Here is a 13,560-nt window from a genome sequence, read left to right as displayed (position 1 = left end):
CACGAGGATAGGTTCTGGGACCTGTACTTTTCATGATTTTTATTAATGACCTGGATGTGGGGGTAGAAGGGTGGGTTGGCAAGTTTGCAGCAGACACAAAGGTTGGTGGTGTTGTGGATAGTGTAGAGGATTGTCAAAGATTGCAGAGAGACATTGATAGGATGCAGAAGTGGGCTGACAAGTGGCAGATGGAGTTCAACCCGGAGAAGTGTGAGGTGGTACACTTTGGAAGGACAAACTCCAAGGCAGAGTACAAAGTAAATGGCAGGATACTTGGTAGTGTGGAGAAGCAGAGGGATCTGGGGGCATATGTCCACAGATCCCTGAAAGTTGCCTCACAGGTAGATAGGGTAGTTATGAAAGCTTATGGGGTGTTAGCCTTCATAAGTCGAGGGATAGAGTTTAAAAGTCGTGAGGTAATGATGCAGCTCTATAAAACTCTGGTTAGGCCACACTTGGAGTACTGTAAGCACGGGGAAATCTGCAGATGCTGGAAATTCAAGCAACACACACAAAAAATGCGGGTGAACGCAGCAGGCCAGGCAGCATCTATAGGAAGAGGTAAAGTCGACATTTCAGGCCGAGACCCTCTGTCAGGACTCTGACAAAGTTCTATTTTAACTTCATCAGTCCACAGGACTTGTTTTCAAAATGCATCAGGCTTGTTTAGATGTTCCTTTGAACCTTGTGAATAGAACTTTTTGACGGTAATGAGCAAAGGTATGTTTGGAGAGAAAAGGGTGCAGGATTTCATGAAAAGAACACCTCTCCAACTGTTAAGCACAGGGGTGGATCGATCATGCTTTGGGCTTGTGTTGCAGCCAGTGGCACCGGGAACATTTCACTGTTAGAGGGAAGAATGAATTCAACTAAATACCAGCAAATTCTGGAAGCAAACATCACACCGTCTGTAAAAAAGCTGAAGATGAAAAGAGGATAGCTTCTACAACAGGATAACGATCCTAAACACACCTCAAAAACCACGATGGACTACCTCATGAGACACAAGCTGAAGGTTTTGCCATTGCCCTCACAGTCCCCCGACCTAAACATCATCGAGATTCTGTGGATAGACCTCAAAAGAGCAGTGCATGCAAGAGGGCCCAAGAATCTCACAGAACTGGAAGCCTTTTGCAAGGAAGAATGGGTGAAAATCCCCCAAACAAGAATTGAAGGACTCTTAGCTGGCTACAGAAAGCGTTTACAAGCTGTGATACTTGCCAAAGGGGGTGTTACTAAGTACTGACCATGCAGGGTGCCCAAACTTTTGCTTTGGGCCTTTTTCCTTTTTTGTTATTTTGAAACTGTAAAAGATGGAAATAAAAAAGTTTACTTAAAATATTAAAGAAATGTGTCAGCTTTAACTTTATGCCTTTTGGAAATCAGTTCATCTTTCACTGGCTTAGCTATTCACAGTAACAGAAATTTTGGTACCAGGGGTGCCCAAACTTTTGCATGCCACTGTATATTTAAGACAAGATTGCCCGGGTGCTTCACCAGTCACAGCTTTATGGGAGAGTAGCAAAGAGAAAACCACTGTTGGGGGAAAAGCTCACATGAAATCTTGGCTAGAGCTTGCCAGAAGGCATGTGGGAGGCTCTGAAGTTAGCTGGAAGAAGGTTCCAAGGTGTGATGAAACCAAAATTTATCTTTTTGGCCTTCAGACTAAATGCTATGTTTGGTGTAAGCCAAGCACTGCACATCATCAAAAACACACCATCCCTACCCTACAGCATAGTGGCGGCTGCATCATGCTGTGGGGATGTTTCACTGCAACAGGCCCTGGAAGGCTTGTGAAGGTAGAGGGTAAAATGAATGCAGCAAAATACAGGGAAATCCAGGAGGAAAACCTGATGCAGTCTGCAAGAGAACTGCAACTTGGGAGACGATTCATTTTCCAGCAAGACAAATGACCCCAAGCATAAAACCAAAGCTACACAGGAATGGATTAAAAACAACTAAGTTAATGTCCTGGAGTGGCTAAGTCAGAGTTCAGACCTCAAAGCAATTGAGAATTTGAGGCTGGACTTGAAAAGGACTGTTGACTCAATCCCCGGGCAACCTGACAGAGCTTGAGCAGTTATGTAAAGAATGAGGAAAAATTGCAGTGTCCAGATGCGCAGAGCTGATAGAGACCTATCCACACTGACTGAAAGCTGTAATTACTGTCAAAGGTGCATCTACTAAATACTAACTTGAAGGGGGCGAGTAATTATGCAATCAATTATTTTGTGTTTAGTAATTGTAATAAATTTAGATCAACTTGTGGAAATTTGTTTTCACTTTGACACGAAAGGAACTTTTCTGTTAATCAGTGTCAAAAACAAAAACAGATTAAATCCACTATGATTCAATGTTGTAAGACAATAAAGCATGAAAACTACCAAGGTGGGGGGGGGAATAATTTTTATGGGCACTGTATATATGTTATATATATGTGTACAGTTAAATGACAAACTTGATTAGTCAGGGCATGAGGGGATTTGGGTAGCAGGTAAGAGATTGGGGCTGAGAGGAAAAATGGATCAGCCATGATGAAATGTCAGAGCAGACTCGATGGGCCAAATGGCCTGATTCTGCTCCTGTATCTTAGTCAATTTTATGTCTCATTATACTACCTTGAGTTTAATTTTCTTGCAGACATTTACAGGAAAATAAAGATTACATTTATGAAAACTACATAAAGTTGAGGCCTCACTTGGAATATTGTGAACAGTTTTAGGCCCCTTATCTGAGAAACTTGTATTACGAGGAGCTGGTGCATATAGGACCGGAGGGCACAGCCTCAGAATAGAAGAATGTCCATTTAGAACGAAGATGAGAAGTTTCTTTAGCCAGAGAGTGGTGAATCTGTGGAATTAGTTGCCACAGGTGGCTGTGAATATATATAAGGCAGAGGTTGATAGATTCTTGATTAGTTAGGGCAAGAAGCGTTATGAGAAGGCAGAAAATTGGGCTGGTGGGAAATGGATCAGCCATGATGAAATGGCAGAGCAGACTTGATGGACAAATGGCCTAATTCTGTTCCTATATCACAAGTCCTGGTTATGAGACCAGTGATGCCAGGCAGACAATCTCTGTTGATAAAAGTTAGGGTCAACTGTCTTGCAAAGACACTGCCAAGGAGAAGACAATGGCAAACCTCCTGTGTAGAAAAATTTGCCAAGAACAATCGTGGTCGTGGGACCATGATCATCCACGTCATACAACACGGCACATGATATGATGTGCTGACATTGCAGAGGGTTGAGAGGGGGATCACGAAAGTGATTCATGGAATGAAAGGGTTGTCATATGAGGAGCATTTGATGGTTCCAGGCCTGTACACACTGGAATTCAGAAACATAAGGAGCAGACAATAGACAATAGGTGCGGAGAAGGCCATTCGGCCCTTCAAGCCAGCACTGCCATTCACTGTGATCATGGCTGATCATCCACAATCAGTACCCTGTTCCTGCCTTCTCCCCATAGCCCTTGACTCCACTATCTTTAAGAGCTCTATCTAACTCTTTCTTGAAAGAATCCAGAGAATTGACCTCCACTGCCTTCTGAGGCAGAGCTACAACCCTCTGTGTGAAAAAAAATTTCCTCAACTCTGTTCTAAATGGTTTACCCCTTATTCTTAAACTGTGGCCTCTGGTTCTGGACTCCCCCAACATCAGGAACATGTTTCCTGCCTCTAGCGTGTCCAATCCCTTAATAATCTTACATGTTTCAATCAGATCCCCTCTAATCCTTCCAAATTCCAGTGTAAACAAGCCCAGTCGCTCCAATCTTTCAACATATGACAGTCCCGCCATCCCGGGAATTAACCCAGTGAACTTACGCTGCACTCCCTCCATAGCAAGAATGTCCTTCCTCAAATTTGGAGACCAGAACTGCACACAATACTCCAGGTGTGGTCTCACCAGGGCTCTGTACAACTGCAGAAGGACCTCTTTGCTCCTGTACTCAATTCCCCTTGTTATGAAGGCCAGCATGCCATTAGCTTTCTTCACTGCCTGCTGTACCTGTATGCTTACTTTCAGTGACTGATGAACAAGGACACCCAGATCTCATTGTACTTCCCCTTTTCCTAACTTGACACCATTCAGATAGTAATCTGCCTTCCTGTTCTTGCCACCAAAGTGGATAATCTCACATTTATCCACATTAAACTGCATCTGCCCACTCACCCAACCTGTCCAAGTCACCCTGCATTCTCATAACATCCTCCTCACATTTCACACTGCCACCCAGCTTTGTGTCACCTGCAAATTTGCGAATGTTACTTTTAATCTCTTCATCTAAACCATTGATGTATATTGTAAATAGCTGCGGTCCCAGCACCAAGCCTTGCGGTACCCCACTAGTCACTGCCTGCCATTCTGAAAAGGACTCGTTAATCCCTACTCTTTGTTTCCTGTCTGCCAACCAATTTTCTATCCATGTCAGTACCCTACCCCCAATACCATGTGCTCTAATTTTGCCCACTGACCTCCTCTGTGGGACCTTATCAAAGGCTTTCTGAAAGTCTAGGTACACTACATCCACTGGCTTTCCCATGTCCATTTTCATAGTTACATCCTCAAAAAATTCCATAAGATTAGTCAAGCATGATTTCCCCTTCGTAAATCCATGCTGACTCGGACCTATCCTGCCACTGCTATCCAAATATGTCACTATTACGTCTTTTATAATTGATTCCAGTATCTTCCCCATCACTGATGTCAGACTAACTGGTCTATAATTGCCTGCTTTCTCTCTCCCTCCTTTCTTAAAAAGTGGGATAACATTAGCTACCCTCCAATCCGCAGGAACTGATCCTGAATCTATAGAACATTGTGTCCACGATTTCTAGAGCCACCTCCTTAAGTACCCTGGGATGCGGACCATCAGGCCCTGGGGATTTATCAGCCTTCAGTCCCATCAGTTTACCCAACACCATTTTCTGCCTAATGCAAATTTCCTCAGTTCCTCTGTTACCCTAGGTTCTCTGGCCACTATTACATCTGGAAGATTGTGTCTTCATTAGTGAAGACAGATCCAAAGTACCTGTTCAGCTCGTCTGCCATTTCCTTGTTCCCCATAATAATTTCAAACCTTTCTGTCTTCAAGGGCCCAGCTTTGGTCTTAACTAATTTTTTACTCTTCACATACCTAAAGAAGCTTGTACTATCCTCCTTTATATTCTTGGCTAGCTTACCTTCGTACCTCATTTTTCCCCTGTATTGTAATCTCATTGAAACCTATCAAATGTTAAAAGGCCCCAGTAGAGTGGATTTGAAGTGGATTTGAAGAGGATGTTTCCTATGGTGGGGGAGTCTTGGAGCAGAGGACACAGCCTCAGAATAGAGGGACGTTCATTTAGAACAGAGATGAGGAATTTCTTTATCCAGAGGGTAGTGAATCCGTGGAATTTGTTGCCACAAGCAATTGTGGAGGTCAAGTCATTTGGTGTATTTAAGGCAGAGAGATTGACAGGTTCTTGATTAGTCAGGGCCTGAAAGGTTACAGGGAGCAGACAGGAGAATGGGGTTGAGAGGGTAATAAATCAGCCATGATGGAATGGCAGAGCAGACTCGATGGGCCAAATGGCCTAACTGTGCTCCTATGTCTGATAAACAACCAATGTGCAAAAGACAAATTATCCAAATAAAAAATATATAAGACACAAGAAAATCTGCAGATGCTGGAAATCCAAAGTCAAGTCAAGTCACTTTTTATTGTCATTTCGACCATAAACTGCTGGTACAGTACACGGTAAAATGCAAAACAATATTCCTCCAGGACCATGGTGCTACATGCAACAACATAAAACTACACTAGACTAAATTAGACAACACAAGGCTACACTAGACTAGATAAGACAACACAAAAACTACACTAGACTACAGACCTACACAGGTCTACATGAAATGCACAAAACAGTGCAGGGCAGTACAATAAATAATAAACAAGACAACAGGCACAGTAGAGGACAAATTACAATATAATAATAAATGATGTAGATGTCAGTCTAGACTTTGGGTATTAAGGAGTCTGACGGCTTGGGGGAAGAAACCACTGCACAGTCTGGTCGTGAGAGCCCGAATGCTTCGGTACCTATTGCCAGATGGCAGGAGGGAGAAGAGTTTGTATGAGGGGTGCATGGGATCCTTCACAATACTGTTAGCTTTACGGGTGCAGTGGGTAGTGTAAATGTCTGTGATGGTGGGAAGAGAGACCCCGATGATCTTCTCAGCTACCTCACTATCCGCTGCAGGGTCTTGCGATCCAAGATGGTGCAATTTCTGAACCAGGCAGTGATACAGCTGCTCAGGATGCTCTCAATACAACCTCTGTAGAATGTGGTGAGGATGGGGGGTGGGAGATGGACTTTTCTCAGCCTTCGCAGAAAGTAGAGATGCTGCTGGGCTTTCTTGGCTATGGAGCTGGTGTTGAGGGACCAGGTGAGATTCTCTGCCAGGTGAACACCAAGAAATTTGCAACACACTGGAGGAACTCAGCAGGTCAGGTAGCATCTATAGAAATGAGTAAACAGTCGCTGTTTCGGGCTGAGATCCTTCATTGGGACTGAGAGGAAAGATGCCTGAATAAAATGGTGGAGGGAAGGGAAAGAGGCTAGTTGAAGGTGATAGGTGGGAAAGGTCAAAGGCTGGAGAAGAAAGAATCTGATAGAAGAGGAGAGTGGACCATGGGAGAAAGGGAAGGAGGAGGGGACCTAGGGGAAAGAAATAGGCAGGTGAGAGGAGGTAAAAGGTCAGAGTGGGGAATAGAGGAGGAGGTGGAATTTTTGTTTACTGGAAGGAGAAATGATATTCATGCCATCAGGTTGGAGTGTACCAGACAGAACAAAGTAATAATACTGAGAACAGAACACACTCAAAATGCCAGAGGGACCCAGCAGGTTCAAGAGTCTGATGGTTGAAGAGTATTACGTGTAGCAAAATCACATCAACTTTTAAAGATGGAAATGGGTGGCTCCTGCAGTGAAGAAGAAGGATGGACCTGTGTTACCATCACAAAGTTTCTCTTGAAGTACAATCACTTGTCAAGAATGGGACACAGACTCCCGGGAAGACTACAGCAGCAGACAGGTTGTGAAAAACTTGTAACTTCCACATAGCTTCAAAGCCAAATTTATAAAGATGTAGGAGGAAAATTATGCCATTGGGCCCCATTGGGTCTGCTGTGCCATTTGATTACGGCTGATTTATTTTCTACCTTTCAACACTATACTCCTGCCTTCTCCCCATAATCTTTAGCAACACACATACAATGCTGGAGAAACTCAGCAGGTCAGGTAGCAGCCATAGAAATGAATAAATAGTCGACGTTTTGGGCTGAGATGCTTTTTCAGGGCTTCTTTGATGCCTTTTCAAGACTCCTGAATGGACCTTTCCTACAATAATTATGAACCTAATCTCTCAGCATTCGACATTTTGGGCTGAGACCCTTCATCAGGACTGGAAGGAAAGAGGAGAAGTCAGAGTAAGAAGGTGGGAGGAGGGGAGGAAGAAGTACAAGGTGGCAGGTGAAAGGTGAAACCGGGAGGGGAGGAGGGGTTGAAGCAAAGAGCTGGGAAGTGATGGATGAAAAAGGTAAAAGAGTTGAAGAGAAGGGGAAGTATGGGAGAGGATGAAAGACCATGGAAGAAAGGAAAGGGAGAGGATCACCACAGGGAGGTGATAAGCAGGTGGGAAGAGAAGGTGTGAGAAGGAAACAGAAATAGGAATGGTGAAGGCGGGGGGGGAGGCTTTCAAAAAATTGATGTCAGGTTGGAGGCTACCCAGATGGAATACTGTACAAGGTGTGGCTCCAGCCTCAGCGTGGCCTCATTGCTGCAGTGGAGGAGGCCATGGTCTATCTATTCAGATCCTCAAATGCTGAGTTCCTCCAGCATTTTGTGTGTGTCAGAATCAGGTTTAATATCACCAGCATACATTGTGAAATTCGTTAACTTTGTGGCAGCAGTACAATGCAATGCATAATAACAGAGAAAAAAATAAAACTATGAATTACAGTAAGTATGTATGTGTATGTTAAATAGTGCAAAAAATATGAAGTTAAAAAGTATTGAGGTAGTGTTCATGATTCAATGTCCATTCAGAAATCGGATGGCAGAGGGGAGGAAGCTGTTCCTGAATTGCTGAGTGTGCACCTTCAGGCTTCTGTACCTCCCCCCGATGGTAACAGTGAGAAGAGGGCATGTCCTGGGTGATGGGGGTCCTTAATGATGTACGCTGCCTTTCTGAGGCACCGCTCCTTGAAGGTGTTCTGGATACTATGGAGGCTAGTGACCATGATGGAGCTGACTAAGTTTACAATCATATAACCGTATAACAATTACAGCACGGAAACAGGCTATCTCGGCCCTTCTAGTCCATGCCAAATGCTTACTCTCACCTAGTCTCGCCGACCTGCACTCAGCCCATAACCCTCCATTCCTTTCCTGACCAATTTAACTTTAAATGACAATATCGAACCTGCCTCAACCACTTCTGCTGGAAGCTCATTCCGCACAGCCACCACTCTCTGAGTAAAGAAGTTCCCCCTCATGTTACCCCTAAACTTTTGCCCTTTGACTCTCAACTCATGTCCTCTTGTTTGAATCTCCCCTACTCTCAATGGAAAAAGCCTATCCACGTCAACTGTCTATCCCCCTCATAATTTTAAATACCTCTATCAAGTCCCCCCTCAACCTTCTATGCTCCAAAGAATAAAGACCCAACTTGTTCAACCTTTCTCTGTAACTTAGGTGATGAAACCCAGGCAACATTTTAGTAAACCTCCTCTATACTCTCTCAATTTTATTGATGTCTTTCCTATAATTCGGTGACCAGAACTGTACACGATACTCCAAATTTGGCCTTACAATGCCTTGTACAATTTCAACATTACATCTCAACTCCTATACTCAATGCTCTGATTTATAAAGGCCAGCATACCAAAAGCTTTCTTCACCACCCTATCCACATGAGATTCCACCTTCAGGGAACTATGCACCATTATTCCTAGATCCCTCTGTTCTACTGCATTCCTCAATGCTCTACCATTTACCATGTATGTCCTATTTTGATTAGTCTTACCAAAATGTAGCACCTCACATTTTTCAGCATTAAACTCCATCTGCCATCTTTCAGCCCACTCTTCTAAGTGGTCTAAATCTCTCTGCAAGCTTTGAAAACCTACTTCATTATCCACAACTCCACCTATCTTAGTATCATCTGCATACTTACTCATCCAATTTACCACCCCATCATCCAGATCATTAATGTATATGACTCTGCAGCTTACTCCAATCCTGTGCACAAGTGGCTCCCGCACCCCTATCGCCCCGCACACCGGACAGTGATACAGCCAGTTAGAATGCTCTCTGTGGTGCATCTGTGGAGATTTGCCAGTGTCTTAGTGACATACCAAATCTCCTCAAGCTCCTAATGAAATATAGCCACTGTCGTACCACCGTTATTGCTGCATCGATATGTTGGCTCTGGGTGATGTCCTCAGAGACAGGTGAGGTTCTGAGTGTGTTGCCTCAGAATCAAACCGCACCGGATTCAGCGTTGTTAGGATGATTCAGCTGTGAATTAATAAAGAGGGTAAATGTTGTAACTAAAGCTCTCTTCCAGCTACTTCACTTCATCTTATTTTTTTACATATACAGACCCCGGGCAACCTACCGAGTGACCACCGCACTGAGAAGCAGCGGAAGGTTATGTCCGACATGCAGTTAGAGGCAGACTGGGAACAACTGTGCACGGACTCGTCAGCGGGTGCAGCATCGTACCCCCTCACCCGATCCGCCCAGAGTCAACGCCAGCTCGCCTCGCCCACCAATCTACGGCGGACCTGGTTTGGAAGTCCCTGCTTCGGCACCCGGCTGGGTGCCTCCCGACACGACTCCAGCGGGCCAAGGCAGGTGGCTCCGCGCGGTGTGGGCCCCAGGCCCCTGCTGGAGAGCGCCATGTCGAATGACATCATTCGGGGCTTCCAGATTGATGGGGCCAAAAGCAGGCACCGGGCACCTGAATCTGAGCGAATAAACCTGATCAAACCGGCCTTTGTCATTTCGGAGGCAAGTGAAGACCGCGAGCCTCTGGTCCGGGCTCCAGACACAGTCGGCCAATCTGGCAACTTCGGCCCTTTCGAGGAACTGAAGCCGAACACAAGCAATGCAGCTTCAGAGGGACAGGGGCTGACCCACGCTGTCCCCGGGGCATCTTAAATCGATGCAGTCCCAACGTCATGCATCGTTCCAATGAGGCACAACCAGTGCTTCCGGGAGACGAAGCGTCACCTCTGCACGTAGTGCACGACCACTACTCTGCACAGTCGCTGCAAACCCCACTTCACACGTCACCAGCCGTTGCTACACTGACCTACAGCGAGCCTCGTGGGCAAGTGGGAGTCCAAAGCATTACCTTGCTGCTGTTGACAAGGATTCGTTTCCCTGGGGCAGTGGTGCTGTGGGGAGAAGGCTCCAGTTTTTATTGGTAGCCAATTAGCTGGTTGTGCTACAAGGCTGCTTTGAAGCTCGTCAGAACAAAAGGCAACACATCCCAAGGATCAAGTGCCTCATAGCTAGAGACAAAACCTCCACTTAATGACTTCAGTGTCTTATTGAAAAGCAATACTACTGTTAATACTGTGGCTTAAGCTAATTGTATAAATTAGTAATTGATAGTGTTAAATTCACTAATATTGGTTCATTTAAGCAGAAAACACACCAAGTAGTTCTTTCAGTAAACGCCATGAGACTACAGGATATAGGTGCAGAATTAGGCCATTTGTCCCATCAAGTCTGCTCCACCATTTCATCGTGGCTGATCCCTTCACCCCATATCCCTTCATGCCCTGACCAATCCAAGAATCTATCAACCTCTGCCTTAAATATACCCAATGTCTTGGCCTCCACAGATTCACTATTCTCTGGCTAAAGAAATTCCTCCTCATCTCCTTTCTAAAGCTTGGCCCCTCTATTCTGAGGCTGTCCTTTGATTTGAGACTCCCCCACCATCCTCTCCACATCTACTCTATTGAGGCTTTCAACATGTGATTGGTTTCGGTCATCTACTGAATTCCAGTGAGTAGAGGCCCAGAGTCATCAAACGCTCCTCATATGACAAGCCTTTCAATCCCTGAATCATTATTTGTGAACCTCATTTGAAACCTCTCCAAATTCAGTACTTCCTTTCTTAGATAGGGGGCCCAAAACTGCTCACAATACGCCAAGTGAGGGCTCACCAGTGCTTTATAAAGTCTCAACATTACATCCTTGCTTTTATATTCTAGTCCTCTTGAAGGTGAGGAGAAAGGTACAACTCAAATGGGTTAGAAAAATCCACTATAATCTATTACAGTTTTGAAACAGTTGGGGACCAATAAGATGGTGGCCAAGAGATGAAATAATGTTTCATGTGTGTTTCTTGACAAAGGTTACTGACTGAGGAAGGCTTTGAAAAGTGCTCCATTGTGAAACATCGATCCCTTGTGTTGGCATACACTGCTGGGTAATCCAGTGTGTACTGGACCAGTTGGACGTCCAAACAGTGTTACAATAAGCAAGGTGAAAAACGCTGCAATGATGTGTTCCCACTGAAATTTCATTACAGATCTTTAACTATTTTAATGCTTTCTTCCTTTTCCCATGAATGAATTAAAATGGTGTGAAAACTTTTGTTGATGGCTGAAGTGTGAAATAATCAGATTGACGACACAAATAAGACCACAAGACATTGGAGCAGAATTAGGCCATTTGGACCATCTAGTCTGCTCTGCCATTTCATCACGGCTGATCCATTTTCCCTCTCAACCCCATTCTCCTGCCTTCCCTCCCCACAGCCTTTCATGGCCTGACCAATCAAGAATCTATCAACCTCTGCCTTAACTACACCCAATATGTCTTGGCCTCCACAGCCGCCTGTGGCAACAAATTCCACAAATTCACCACTCGCTGGCTAAAGAAATTCCACCTCATCTTGTGTTCTAAATGAATGTCCCACTATTCTGAGGCTGTGCCCTCTGGTCCAAGACTCCACCGCCATAGGAAACACCTTGCCACATCCACTGTATTGAGGCTTTTCAACATTCAATAGGTTTCAATGAGGTCGCCCTTCATCCTTCTGAATTCCAGTGAGCTATTAAATGCTCCTCATATGATAATCTGGTTCTTCACACAGTTGAAGATGAGCTTTTTGTCACGTTAGATTCTGGACTAGTTCCTGAGGATTGGAGGGTGGCTAATGTAACCCCACTTTTTAAAAAAGGAGGGAGAGAGAAACCGGGGAATTATAGACCGGTTAGCCTAACGTCGGTGGTGGGGAAACTGCTGGAGTCAGTTATCAAGGATGTGATAACAGCACATTTGGAAAGCGGTGAAATGATCGGACAAAGTCAGCATGGATTTGTGAAAGGAAAATCATGTCTGACGAATCTCATAGAATTTTTTGAGGATGTAACTAGTAGAGTGGATAGGGGAGAACCAGTGGATGTGGTATATTTGGATTTTCAAAAGGCTTTTGACAAGGTCCCACACAGGAGATTAGTGTGCAAACTTAAAGCACATGGTATTGGGGGTAAGGTATTGGTGTGGGTGGAGAATTGGTTAGCAGACAGGAAGCAAAGAGTGGGAATAAACGGGACCTTTTCAGAATGGCAGGCAGTGACTAGTGGGGTACCGCAAGGCTCAGTGCTGGGACCCCAGTTGTTTACAATATATAGTAATGACTTGGATGAGGGAATTAAATGCAGCATCTCCAAGTTTGCGGATGACACGAAGCTGGGTGGCAGTGTTAGCAGTGAGGAGGATGCTAAGAGGTTGCAGGGTGACTTGGAAAGTTGGGTGAGTGGGCAAATTCATGGCAGATGCAATTTAATGTGGATAAATGTGAAGTTATCCACTTTGGTGGCAAAAATAGGAAAACAGATTATTATCTGAATGGTGGCCGATTAGGAAAAGGGGAGGTGTAACGAGACCTGGGTGTCATTATACACCAGTCATTGAAAGTGGGCATGCAGGTACAGCAGGTGGTGAAAAAGGCGAATGGTATGCTGGCATTTATAGCGAGAGGATTCGAGTACAGGAGCAGGGATGTACTACTGCAGTTGTACAAGGCCTTGGTGAGACCACACCTGGAGTATTGTGTGCAGTTTTGGTCCCCTAATCTGAGGAAAGACATCTTTGCCATAGAGGGAGTACAAAGAAGGTTCACCAGATTGATTCCTGGGATGGCGGGACTTTCATATGAAGAAAGACTGGATGAATTGGGCTTGTACTCATTGGAATTTAGAAGATTGAGGGGGGATCTGATTGAAACGTATAAGATCCTAAAGGGATTGGACAGGCTAGATGCAGGAAGATTGTTCCCGATGTTGGGGAAGTCCAGAACGAGGGGTCACAGTTTGAGGATAGAGGGGAAGCCTTTTAGGACCGAGATTAGGAAAAACTTCTTCACACAGAGAGTGGTGAATCTGTGGAATTCTCTGCCACAGGAAACTGTTGAGGCCAGTTCATTGGCTATATTTAAGAGGGAGTTAGATATGGCCCTTGTGGCTATGGGGGTCAGGGGGTATGGA

The 13,560-nt window shown here is 44.8% G+C and overlaps 1 protein-coding gene across 2 annotated transcripts in view; it reads left to right on the top strand.

Annotated features, from left to right (window-relative positions):
- si:dkey-112e17.1 (uncharacterized) overlaps positions 1–11,646 on the top strand; it is an 89,969-nt gene extending 78,323 nt beyond the window's left edge. For both annotated transcript variants that reach the window (XM_063073218.1, XM_063073217.1), the window contains one exon: positions 9,650–11,646. In XM_063073218.1, the coding sequence (XP_062929288.1) occupies positions 9,650–10,210 (561 nt within the window). In that variant the 3' untranslated portion in view covers positions 10,211–11,646. The remainder of the gene's footprint in view (positions 1–9,649) is intronic.
- The last annotated feature ends 1,914 nt before the right edge of the window (positions 11,647–13,560 follow it).

This window comes from Mobula hypostoma, chromosome 21, assembly GCF_963921235.1.
Source record: "Mobula hypostoma chromosome 21, sMobHyp1.1, whole genome shotgun sequence".
Lineage (NCBI taxonomy): Eukaryota > Metazoa > Chordata > Chondrichthyes > Myliobatiformes > Myliobatidae > Mobula > Mobula hypostoma.
The sequence above is the reverse complement of the archived record's forward strand: the minus strand, read 5'-3'. Positions and strand labels throughout refer to the sequence as shown.